Raw genomic sequence first — 13,271 nt, 5'->3', positions numbered from 1 at the left:
CTCTCTACACTATCCATATCAACCTACACACACACACACACACACACACACACACACACACACACACCACCTTTTACACTCTGCAGCTGCTTCCTCCCCCAACGACCTGCCGCATAGTACAATCACACACAATTCATACCCACTGCAGTCATTTCACAATGTCACAGGACAGAGGCACGCACACACGCACACGCACACACACATACACACGCACACACACACTGAAGCGTTGACCCTGCTGCAACAATCTGACCTCCAGGAGGAAGAAGAAAAGCAGATTTTAGATGGTGCTGCAGGTTCAAATCTAAAAAAAAAATGGGGAGGCAGACATCTTTTTTTCACGACTGTTATTTGGAGGAAGTGCTGAAAGCGAGGAGACGTGTGTGTGTGTGTGTGTGTGCGTGCGTGTGTGTGTGTGACACACGGCAGAGACGCCTCACTTTCAGGCCTTTTTAAGTCATCCCTGCGTTGTTGTGTGTGCGTTCCTGTGCAGTGACTTCTCTCTCTGGCAGCAGGCAGAGCATTCCAGGGAAATGGCTGACCCAGAATAACACAGACGCAGGATGGCCAAGGAGGAGGAGGAGGAAGAGGAGGAGGTCCTCTTCCTCCTCCACCTCCTCCTCCTCCTCCTCTTCTCAGCTGCTCCACTACTCTACTGTCATGTAACCACACAGGATCCTGGTTTTCACCCCCACACAGTGTCACCACCACCACCACCACCACTACCACCACCATCACCATCATCATCATCATCATCTCTTCTTCTGTTTCCGTCTTCATCATCTGGTTGACTGCAGATTTGTTGTCAAATTTAGAATCACTTCTGTTTTCATCTCAGAGGACCAATTTCCACATCAAATATTAGATTATTTCTTAATTGATTAAGCAATTAAAGCAGGAAAATTCAAATAAAGCCACATAATAGTCCTGCACAATCATTCTGTCTGACAGTTATTTTCCTTAATAATCATTTGATTTTTCAGTGTATAAAATGCCAGAAAACAGTAAAAAAAAAAAAAAAAAAGCCTGTTGATATTCCCTGAAGCCCAAATTAACATATTTTTGTCTGAAAAATACAATAATATTGAGTTTATGATCATATAAAACTAATAAAACAGTCGCATTTAAGAGGCCGAAACGAGTGACTTCAGGTGCTTTTTTTAGTAATCAGTTCATTATTTAGTCTATAAAGTTTAATATCATAGAAAAATATGAAAAATAGCAAATAATAGTTTCTGAATGAGTTGATAAAAAAAAAAAGATTACATGAGTGAATCAATTGATTTCATCTGTAAATAGTTTAAAATAACAGCTTCCTAAAGCAGCTGAAAAATAATAATATTTGATAAAGTAATACTCCTAATTGAAGCACGATCTCTCTGATTTATACTCCTGCTCCACTATAATGAACTCTTGTACTACATCTATCGTCACTGCTCGGGCAGATGAATCCTCCCCTCCTTCTTCCAGCTCCATCAGCACCATCTGTGTGACCCTCCGTTCACACAGATGGTGCCGACGGTATCCGTTCGGGCGATCCGATGGAGTCATTTTTACTCCCAGTTTTGTCTCCGTCAGCGCGAACTGGGAACCTCTCGATTCTTCATCGTTTTTTAACATCTCACTCCTACGACCATCTGGCAGTTACGATCGCCGCAGCCGTGGCAACCAAATGTTCCTCAGGCCGAGTCCTGACGGAGGCGCGTTGATCCGAACAGCTGGAGCAGCTGGACCGGAGCTGAACTTCTCTGCTGTGACTCTAAATCTTGACAGATTTGACAGTATCAGTATTTACATTTAAACCACTAAACGTCATTTCAGTGACATTTAAGAGGCTGGAACAGGTCAAAATGCTCATCACAGTTTCCTAAAACTGAAGCTGACACTTTTCAAACAGCCTTTTGCTTGAAAAATTCATGAAACGATTGTTCGATTAACCTGATAATCAATTGTCACAGCTCAAATCAAGTGTTATACTAAAATACAAGTGTGAGAATTTATCTGGGCATTTGTATTAGTCATTGTGTTCATTTCTGACAGTCACTTTTTTTTTTAATAATCAATTGATTGTTTTTTCAAAAATGCCAGAAAACAAGTGAAAAGTGTCTGTTATTATTCCCTGAAACTCAGTTTAACATATTTAGATTTCTTGTTTCCTTAAAAAAACAAGAATATTGATTTTTTTTTATTGTATAAAAGAGGCACTATCTGTGTTTTCTTAATTAATCCGTTCATTTTATAGTCTATAAAATGTATTAAATAGTTTAAAATGTTAATTACAGTTTGCTAAACTTTTTCTTAAAAAACTGATGTTATTGTTTAATTAACCTGTCAATCAAGTATTTAAGCGATCTTTCCAGTTCAGACTAATAACTGTACTAAAATATAAATGTGAGAAGTCATCTAAGTATTTATATTTATGTGTAAAATTATTTCTTTCGTGACAAATTTGTCAGAAATGAGTACAGTGAAGTACAAAAGTCAGATCTGATGTGTCTATTTTCCATCTTAAGGCACTGATTTTTCCTTAGTTTACATTCTGGTCATTTTTATTTTATCAGATTATTTCTGTGTAATTAACACAAAGAAAACCTCAAATAAAGTCACATGATTGATGAAGTAATAGCTCGACAAAAGTGAGGCTAAAGTAAAATCACTGGAGAATTTTGACTTACATCTCCGTCATCATCTTCTGCCTGATCAAAACAGTAAATTAAAGATTAAACAACAGCCTTATAACAGTAAATCTGTGACACTGAAGTTATGAAACCAGTTCAAAAAGTTTTCAACCGCAAAGCTGCCAAATCTGATGTAAGAGAAATGCTGCCATCTGGCGTTCAAAACTCAAACTCCTAAAAGCTTTCGGTTTATACACATCATTTGGGTCATCACAATTTTATAAATTAAAAAGTACTTTAAAAATTCACCCTCGGTTTTGTTGCTCCGGTCTTGTAGAGAGATTCTTTCTTTAAATCTAAACTCTGTTTTAGATTATATTGTATTAGCCTATATGAAATATATGTAAATATATATTTCATATTTGTTGCTCCCTTGTATTGTAGTTGTGTTTTATTAAAATGTTATTTTAAAAAAACAAAAACGAATGCAAGGTCATATTATTACTGCGCACTACAACTGTAGGGCTACAATGAACAACTATTTTCATTATTAGTGTGTCTGAGATTTTTTTACTTTAGTGATTGATTTATTGTTTCGTGTAAAAAATGTCAGAAAATAGTTGAATAAATAAAAATAAAAAATAAACACAAATAATTACTTCCTGAGACCAAATTGAAGAATTCCTAATTTCTTGCTTTGCCTGATTAACAGTAAACAACCCCAAAAAATATTGAATTTACTGTAATTACAAATGGAAAACTATTATATCCACATTTCAGAAGATGTAACAAGATTTTTTGTTTTAATTTTTCCCGTAAAAAAAATTAGGCTACATAATCCAGGGGAAATAATAAATATTTTTTGTGGGGGTTAAAGGGGGGGGGGGGGGGGGGGGGGGGAGCCCAACAACAAATGCCCTGGGTCCCCCTCGGAGATTAATCCGGCCGTGACAACCGGTTTGAAAGTGTAGTTTATTTTACTTTGATTGTTCCACTTTTTTATTTTTTTTATTTTTTTTAATTCACAGTAATTATTACAGTTCACGCTGGTAAACTGCACTGTAAATGCAACAATAAAATTATCACGAGCCGCACTACAGTCAGCAGAATTAATTATTTTAAAAACATCTCGACAACAACAACAACAACAACAACAACCTGCATTGTGTTATAAACCGATTCATAATCTGAGGGATTATGAATTAAAATGACGCTGTAAATTATTCTACTCCGTCTATTTACTTTCGATTTCGCCTGAAACAGAAAGTGAACTTCACTCCGGGTGTGTTTCGTCGGCCGCTGCTTCTACATCGATAAAAAAAACAACTTCATTTTAACAAAAGTCACGATAAATCTGAACACATCGGACGACACATCGGTGAAAAGTGAGTCTGTTGAACCTCCGCGTTTTTACTCATTTAGCGAACTACTTCCTTGTTTATTGACAGGATTTAAACCGATCAAAGTTAAAGCACGCGACGTAGTTTGATGTGATTTTTTTTTTTAACACGGATGATTTAAAGATTGGTGCGACACACAACTTGTGTTTGGTTGAAGCGACACCGCTCTGATGATACTAAAATAAATACTCAAATAATCGAGAAATCATAAGGTAATATGAGAGAAATTCTCCGTCTACTTTCTTTAAGTTCCTCCCACACACGTTTTTGTTAAACATCCACCTCCTAAAAGGGGTAAATAACGTTTTTCTGTGCTTTTCAAACCTGATTTAAACACGTAAACATTTGATTTTTGTGGCAGTTTAGTCTCATAACGTGTGTGATATAGAAACGTGGAGCCCCCTACAGGTTGCACGTGCACTGGCATACAGTATTATTCTGCTACTGTTTTAATAATCAGTTAATCATTTTGGTCGTTTTTCAAGCTAAAAAAAAAAAAAGCGAAATATTTGCAGATTTCACCACTTTGGCGCTTATCTCTTTCGTACATCACAGTAAACTGAATATTTTGAGGGTGTTTGGGACTTTTGGTCAAACAGTCCATTTGAGGACGTCACCTTGTAATGGTTATCTTAGTGCAGCCTCACTGAGCTCCGAATATGGTTTTAGACTCTTATTTGTTTTTGACGGAGGAACATTCATAGGTCTTGCGTTTTGCAGTCTGTGAGGTTTTGTCAGGTCTACTTTATCTGGTCCAGCCTGTTCCGCCGAGGTTAAAACTGAAGCACACAATGGCTTCCCGATCACCTCATGCGTTGTCCTGTTTCTGAATTCCCCAGAGATGGCCGCGCGAAAACATGACCGCAACAACAGTGACAATATAAACGCCATCCTCAAACCTGATGAATCCCACATGCCCGACAAGCAGGGAGAAAAGAAGGATGAACACGCAGTGAGTCCCAAGAAGGGCAAGCCGCAGGGATGCACCGGTAAGAAAGGCACCCAATTTGATGACCCCCAAAAGGGTAAAGAGATGCCACACAAACCACAGGAAGATACTGAGAGTTCCAGCGAGGGACACTCCCAAACTTACGACCACGGACACGTGACGTCCAAACTGTGTGACAGCAAAGAGAACCCGATGATCACAACGCATGACGACAACAAGAACTTCGGCGAACGGGCTATCGAAGAGAACCGCAAACCTGCCATAGAGGGCACCTCCAAAATCAGCACGAATCAGGCCAGCTATTTCCCATCCTCCCCACCCTCCCCACACTCCTCACCCTCCCCACACTCCTCACCCTCCCCACCCTCCCCACACTCCTCACCCTCCTTCTGGACGAGCGGGGAAGGAAGAGATGAACAGGAAGATGGGCACGGGCCGGTCAGGATGCAGGAGGAGGACGGGGCCTCATCCTGCTGTGAGCTCAGCAAACTGAAGCAACTTCCACAGTGCACCAACGACCTGGGAGACCTGAGCTGCGGTCAGAAGCACACCGTCCTCGTTCACGTAAGACTTTTCCTCTTACCAACTTTTTGACGATTCATCAATACCATTTTGATGCTTGAATTACATTTTGCCGACGATGCGGTACTTTTATTTAGTAGGATTTCGAATGCAGGACTTTGACTCGCGATGGAGTACTCGTACTCTATATTATTGGTACTTTTATCTCAGGAAAGCAGTCTTCTGAGTTTGACTGCGCTCTTTGTCCTCCAGGTGGGGGCTTTCAACCACAGAGTGGGACTGCTGGCTGCGGAAGGGAAAGATCTGTGGGACAGTAACTTCGTGAAGATGCCGTGTTCACAAAGAAATGTCACTTTCCTATCATCGGGACAGGTATCACACAATTCCTCTGAGATTTGAAGAAATCACGTAATGCAGCGACCATCGTATCAGATAGATATATAAATATATATATCAAATGTAGTGGAAGGGGAGGAGAATATTGTCCTGGACTGAGCGGACGGAAGCCAGTTCATCGCTGCGAATTCTGCGGACAGTGACCTGCTCTAATCACATGCCGGCTCGGTCAGACATTACACACACGTTGTACCGTAGAGCTCGCAGGGTAAAGTCCGTGTTACCGTGTTGTACATTTACGTTCTCACATGCGGCTCCTCCAGGTAATGTTTAGATAAGTTCAGATATCCGGTGCATGTGTTAAACCCATGTTCTGTGGAAAACCTGAGGAACGCCCATTTTCATTTCCACTGATTTGCTTCAGTGTTGCAGCGGTTAGCGTTATCACGGCGAAAAGGTTCCGGGTTCGAATCCGGGCCTGGGTCTTTCTGAGTTTGCATGTTCTCCCTGCGCCTGCGTGGGTTCTCTCCGGGTACTCCAGCTTCCTCCCACCGTCCAAAAAAAAACAAAAAAACAAAACATGTTTGTCAGGTTAATTGGTGGTTCTACAAATTGCCCGTAGGCGTGAATGAGAGCGTGAGTGGTCTTTGTTTCCGTCCGTCTGTAAATGTCGGCCCTGTGATGGACTGGCGAGATGTCCAGGGTGTAACCCTGCCTTCGCCCAAAGTGAGCTGGGATAGGCTCCCCCCGTGACCCTGTTCAGGATGAAGCGGGTATAGATAATGGATGGACGGATGATTCGCTTCAGTTTGATTAATAACTTAGAAAGCAGTGCAGAAACTGAAATACTTCAATCGTAATAATAATTTTCTCGTGTCAAAACTTCCTTTTAAATCTTTTTTTGAATCCTCAAAGTTTCTGATTATTGCTAGGTTTGTAAGAAAACGTGACAAGTTTTTATGCACCGCACGGTTTTTACGGTTTACGGTAAGAAACGACACGATAAAAAGTAAAAAATAAATAACATTGCATGGAATGAACCAGGCGCCGAGGTGGAACGAGATCTCCAGGCAGCTGAAGGCTCTGGAGAAAAAGAAATCAGTGAGCGTCGAAGATGTGAAGGTACGTTCGCATTTTTACACTGAAATATTTTGTAATGATTCTCTGAAGAAAACAAAATTTTCAACTCTGCTTTGTCAAATTGTCTCTCTCACCAGAAAGCTATCTTCCAGTATAACCCCAAGTACAGAAGCAAGTGGTCGTTCGAAACCCTCTCTGCCTTTGTTAAGGTCTGTGCAATCTTACTTCTAATTATTGAATAATCCATTTTACGTGTCTAAACCCTCTAATGTTAAGAAATTATCTTTTTTTTTTCCCAGAGTGTCGCGAAATCAGAAAGCAACTTTGACCAATTGTTTCCAAAGATTGCTACCTTGGCCCTGGAGCTGCCTAAAATAGTGAAGAAGGTATTCGTATTTACTGTACACACGAAAAGAGTCCGTATGAACGGCGCCCTCTTGTGGTATTCACGACGTCCGAACTCTAAATCTTCCATAAGCCTCGAGTTCACGAGTTGTGACGTGTTGGCTGACGTTTACGGATATGTCGAGGGTCACGGATGTTCATTTGTCATTGGATTTTAAGCTAGTATATTATAATTTTAGTCACGTAGAGTTTGTTTTTGTAACTTATTTAAAAGCCTACGTCTGAGGAAAGTGTTGATCTTCCCAACGGCCTCATCTTTTCTTTCTGCGCCTTTGCATTTCCTGCATTATGTTAGCTCGCTAAATTGTTAGCCTCTGTGGCTTCTAGACATGGTCCATGTTGCTGTTGCCCAGCAACAGCGTTTTTACAACTTAAGCACTTGAACGGCAAACATACGACTTCCCGTGTTGTAACCGCGAGCTCACGAGTTCCCATTTGAACGCAAAATCATTAAAAAAAAAGAAATAATAAAAAAAAAAGAAAGCAATTCCCTACACAAGATATTCTGTTCACCCTTTCCACCCTGGAGACGTTGTTACTGTGAAAGAAACAACTAGGAAACCCAGTACTGATGACGGTGATGAAGTGTGTTTTCCATGTCCGCAGGCCATCCCGCTGCTTCAGAGCGGACACACCGCAGCCATCACTCTGTCCCAGCCTCAGATATCCTGCCTGCTCGCCAACGCGTTTTTCTGCACCTTCCCTCACCGCAACACCACGAGCCCCACCGCAGAGTACAACAACTACCCGAGCATCAACTTCAACAGGTCGGGTCGCGCACGGCCGCCCGCATCATCTCTCTATTCTGTATTCCCGCTCTTGAGTTTGAACTGTTGGTTCTCGTTCTGCACGCAGCCTGTTTGGAAACTTTTCGAATCGGAAGTTGCAAAAGCTGCGCGCCATCATGCATTACTTCAGCGTGATGACGGATGACAGTAAGTCTGACCTTTCTCTGCTGCCTGATTGTCGAGAAACACCAGTGAACGTGTGTGACCTTTTGTTGACATTTTTGCAGAATCTAAACCCGAAGGGCTGGTGACGTTCCAGAGGCACTGCCTCAAACATGATCCCGACTGGAAAAAGTAATATTTTTTAATTTTTTTTTTTACAAAAATCCATTTACAGATCAATAACTTCTCATGTAAACATCACAGAACCACAGTTGATGGTTTAAAATGGAGAAGGTACTTTTACCATTAAATCTATAAACATAATTAACTTTATTTGTTTATCGGAATAAATGTAGGACGTTGACTTAAAACGTAAGATAAAATGAGAATTTCCATTTTTTTTGGGGGGGGTAAGAATTGAGATTCTCCCATTATTTTTTTTTTGCAATATAAATGTTTATTGCTTTCGTTTATGTGATCCAGGAGAAAAAAAAGAAAAAAGAAAAAAAGATGGTTCCTGAAATAAGATTTAAGATGTTCTAGTAAAATTTTAAGAATGTAAATAATGAGATTAATGAAGGAAACCTTGTAAATTTCAGATCATACGTATCAATAAGATGTTAATTCTTAGAACTAAAACACCAATAACTCAAAAGGTTTAAAAACTACAGACTTCAGATCATTTATCATCATCAATGAACGCAACGCAGAAGATAAAATCGCATTTAAACAACAGGAACATCATTATAATGTCTGGTAGTTGTTATTCAGCGTCCCTCATGGTGTTGCGAGCTGCATGCAATTCTCAGCGGGCGGGCAGAACTTAGCATGTCATGATACCCGAATATCAGCTGCGGACAACAGAAAGGGAACGCTCTGTTTTAAACATAACGAGTCACCGAACGTTAAAAACAATCAGTTTCAGTCTCGTGTCATCTCATTAAACCGTCGAACTGGTGCTTTTCTGAGACGCTGTGTTTTTTTGTCGAGGTCTCCCACTCTGCGTTTATTTTGCTGCCTGTATCTGCCTCGCACGGTGTGATAATAAATGTCTAATAAAAGTGCTCCTCGTCTTCTCTGAACCTTGTTGTCGTTAATGCTGCAGGTCAGAGGAGAAGCTGCACAAACTACACGTCTCATCGCGCGGCAGCATCGAGGACGACGGAGAAGGAATGCTTCAGGTGAGACCTGACGCACGGCTGCTGTTTTTTTTTTTTTTTTTTTTTTTTTTTTTTTTTTAAGGGTTAAGACTTTTGTTTTAGGGTTAGAATTTGGTTTGAATTAGGTATTTAGTTACGAGGCGAGGGAGTAGATTTATATCCATGAAACTTGTGCGTGCAGGTGGACTTTGCCTGCAGCTCTATTGGTGGAGGTGTGCTGGGCTCCGGTCTGGTGCAGGAGGAGATCCTGTTCCTCATCAATCCGGAGCTGATCGTGTCTCGTCTCTTCACCGAGAAACTCGCGGACAACGAGTGTCTCGTCATCACGGGTACATTTTTTTTTCCAAGCGTTTTTCAGTTATTTGCTGAAACAAGATATCTTTGAGGTGTTTCAGTGGGAACTAGAGGACTCGAACGTTGCATGTTACGGTATGTTTTAACGTCTGTTTCTCAGGCTCGCAGAAGTTCAGCAGGCACGAAGGTTTTAGCGACACCTTCGAGTGGGTCTGCCCCTACGAAGAGAAACTGGAAAGGTCTGAGCAGCTTCATGTGTCTATTTTAAATGTTTATTTGAGATATATATTTTTCATTTTTATTGGGTTTTCTGATCTTTCCAGAGACAAGTGGTCTCGGCTGCAGAGGCAGATCGTGGCCATCGATGCGATCAACTTCAGAAACAGATATGAGCAGTACAGTGTAAAGAATATCGTCCGGGAGCTGAACAAGGTGAGGTCCGTCAGGAGAGGTGGGACACGTGATGTTTTACCTGAAAATTGACCTCAAAAGTTTGGCCACGCCCACTAACTTCAGGGTTTTTATTCATTTGTACTATTTTCCAATGCGTAGTAGCCTCGCCTCGCTGTGATTGTAGTCAGGATACGTTGCTCGTATTAGCGTTCGTTCAGGGCGGACCAATGGTTAAGTGCGTTTGTCCCGCCCCTCCCTCACTGTGATTGGATGCCTGGGTAAAAAGGTGACAGTGATGAGCGCAGCGTTTAACACGAAGTAGAAAATTTTTCAATTCTTGGTGACCGAAAAAAAACGAAACAAAGCAGAACGTTCAGCGCTTGGCGCCCCGTCATGCTGCTGGCGTTCATTAGAAACAATTAAAAAAAAAAAAAAAAAAAATTATAATATATAAAAAAATATTCCCGCAGTAAATTTGGGTCTGGCTACGCTAGGCTAACAAAGTGATAAATAACATACAGTGAATTATGTGGTAAAAAAAAAACAGTTATTTGAAACCCTGAAAAGTGAAGCTAACACGGAACTGCAGTTCCTCAAATGGCCACTTGGCGCTGGCTCCCAAAGCGAGTAAATCCCCTCCCATGTTTACAGCCTGGTACAAAAAACTGTTTCCCTTTTGTTTACACTTTTTGTGCTTCCTCCATAATTACACAATTATTAACTCCGAGTTTTAAAGTCTTTAGTTCGACACTGTACTAAGAAGTAAGTGTACACACAAAAATAAAGATTATTTTTATATTCAGAGTGGTTGCTTAACTCTATGATTTTTTTCAGGTGTGATTATAATTTTTTACATGATTTTACCGTGTCATTGAAGGCATACTGCGGGTTCCAGAAGCACCACAAGCATAAAGAGCCAGCCATCGCCACGGGCAAGTGGGGCTGCGGAGCCTTCAACGGAGACGCTCAACTCAAAGGTGAGTACAGTTGTCATCTATTCACTCACTGGTTACTGAGTGCACTGGCTGCTTTACTGTCTGAGGCAGGCAAAGTTGCGAAATTTAGGACCAAACTCTTGACTTTTGTCAACAAAAGATTCAGAATAAATGTGACGTTTAAAAAAAAAAAAAAAAATTAGAGACATAAATGCACTCCTCAAACAGGTATCATGAAGTTGAGATTTAAATTCCACCCACCTCACGGCGCCGTCGTTGCTTTTTCTGTTTTCCCGTCCAGCCGTGATCCAGCTGATGGCGGCAGCGAAGGCCGGGAGAGGTTTGGCCTTCTTCACCTTCACGGACGTGAGGCTGGAGCGCAGCCTGGTGCAGATATACCACCTGCTGGTCACGGAGGGCATTACAGTCGGTGAGAGTTCCCAGCACTTCTACAAGTATCCAGAAAAATAAAAAGTAGCTTCACCCTCTACTTTCATAACGTGATGTTAAACTTTCAAAATGCTTCTTCGCAGGGAAACTGTTCAAGATTTTGGACCGCTTCGGTGCCGAGAAGCAGAAGCACGGCGATCAAACGGATCTGTTCGAGTTCATCAGAAAGTCCGTCCACCGCTCGAAAAGTCACCTGTGAGGAAAATCTGGAAGGAACGTTTTTAATTGCACAAAAAAAAAAGTTGAAGGAGCTACATCATCTGCTGCTTTTTAATTTAATTAGTTTTGCTTTTTTTTTTTCAATCTTTATTTGATAGTTTACAGTATTTCAGTGGCTAAAATCAATGCAGGAAGGAGACCAGGGATTTAGTCCGACGCAGGTTTGGTGTCGGAGGTTTGACGACTGTAATTTGAGGGCTGTGATTTTAGTAACTGTTGCATTATTAATGCACTAAAGCTGCTTCAGATTACATTTAAGTTCACCGACAGAATGCAGGAGACGTATTCACAATAACACTCTTAAGGCCAAATATAGCTGCTGGAATAAGAAAAGCGTCAGTCGGAGGGGCGGAGACTTCTGTCGATTTATCAAGAAATATCTCGCGGCGTGGAGGACACGGAGGGGGGGGGGGGGGGGGGGGGGGGTCCGCAGATCGTGGCCGCAGTTGCGAAGAAAGATAGTAACAACAAAAGCGAGGCAACAGAGTAGCTTCACGTACGTCGTTACCATAGCAACCCTTGCTTACGCGACAACAGTTTGGTGATGTCTAGAAAAAACTAAATCTGCTCCGCTTACCTGCAGACAACAATTTGGACAGTCCGTCTTGAAGATCGGAGGCCTCGTTTATAAAAGAAGCATCCTGCGTTCCATAGCCAACAGTTTTTCTCTGCGCATTTTCATGATGAACTCCCCTGCACTCAAAACAGAAAGCTTAAATACATGAATTGAGACAGAAACAGTGTTGACCAAAAAGAAGCAGGCGGAAGTGGAGAAATAATCCAGAACTGATGAGGGAAACGGGGAACAAGCGAGGGGAGTCATGTGACCAGGAGAGGCGGGGAAGGGGCGGGGTTTCTACTGCAGAAGAATGAATGAACGAGCTGTGACACAAAAGCATGTTTTTTTAAATCGAAGCTCAACTGAACCAATCAAAACAGGCGCCTTCGTACCCGACAGGTGGTTCACTGACGTGCCTGTGTGCTGTCGTCCCGTTGTCACGTCAGCAAGAACATGAAATAAACGAGGCCGGTTTCAGAGTAAAACTGCAGATACAACATTTACAACTTACTAATGACTTATATTTAAAATCCTGTGTTACGTGTGAATTAATGGGTAAAATAACAGACAGAAACATATTTCAGTGTCTGTATAAACTACGTGAAACAAACTGCATGCGTAGCAGACCGCCTGCGCGGTTAATTAGCACCATCTTTAGCAGAGCACACCAATATATCCACAGCTTTATTTGTGTTAGTTCTGCGAGGCAAAACTGAGGGCAGAGAAACGACCGGAGATACTCGAGTCAGTCGAGTAAATCAAACGGAATCTTTTTTTTAAAATTTTGACTGAATTTTATGTCTTTTTTGAATTAACCGAGCGACACGCTGTATAAGTTGCACCTTACTGCTGATTCATAATGATCAATAACTTCCTGTACTCCTTTTTAATCATGTTTTCTGACACGTTTTTTTTCTTTTTTGCACAAGTGCCTCAAATATTCTGTAAGGCTAAAAAATAAAACCTCCATCATCCTGTTCAACAGTCTTTATTTGTTGAAAACATGCACCTGCATATGAAAATAAATACTTCTTTCAAATCCTGAGACGCTGAGCTGAATT

The 13,271-nt window shown here is 41.2% G+C and overlaps 1 protein-coding gene across 4 annotated transcripts in view; it reads left to right on the top strand.

Moving 5' to 3' along the window:
- pargl (poly (ADP-ribose) glycohydrolase, like) overlaps positions 1-13,255 on the top strand; it is a 14,398-nt gene extending 1,143 nt beyond the window's left edge. For 2 of the 4 annotated variants that reach the window (XM_069166374.1, XM_069166365.1), the window contains 15 exons: positions 4,858-5,531; positions 5,742-5,861; positions 6,870-6,947; positions 7,043-7,114; positions 7,205-7,291; positions 7,917-8,077; positions 8,166-8,245; positions 8,326-8,392; positions 9,306-9,381; positions 9,542-9,689; positions 9,815-9,893; positions 9,978-10,086; positions 10,925-11,024; positions 11,284-11,412; positions 11,516-13,255. In XM_069166374.1, coding sequence (XP_069022475.1) covers positions 4,860-5,531; positions 5,742-5,861; positions 6,870-6,947; positions 7,043-7,114; positions 7,205-7,291; positions 7,917-8,077; positions 8,166-8,245; positions 8,326-8,392; positions 9,306-9,381; positions 9,542-9,689; positions 9,815-9,893; positions 9,978-10,086; positions 10,925-11,024; positions 11,284-11,412; positions 11,516-11,631 — 2,094 coding nt within the window. In that variant the 5' untranslated portion in view covers positions 4,858-4,859 and the 3' untranslated portion in view covers positions 11,632-13,255. The other 2 variants (XM_069166358.1, XM_069166384.1) reach the window with 2 other exon arrangements.
- The last annotated feature ends 16 nt before the right edge of the window (positions 13,256-13,271 follow it).

Source organism: Embiotoca jacksoni, unplaced genomic scaffold (genome assembly GCF_022577435.1).
Source record: "Embiotoca jacksoni isolate LCO1_2020_lvr unplaced genomic scaffold, fEmbJac1.0.p SCAF_10, whole genome shotgun sequence".
Classification (NCBI taxonomy): Eukaryota; Metazoa; Chordata; class Actinopteri; family Embiotocidae; genus Embiotoca; species Embiotoca jacksoni.
This window is presented reverse-complemented; position numbering and strand designations above follow the sequence as displayed.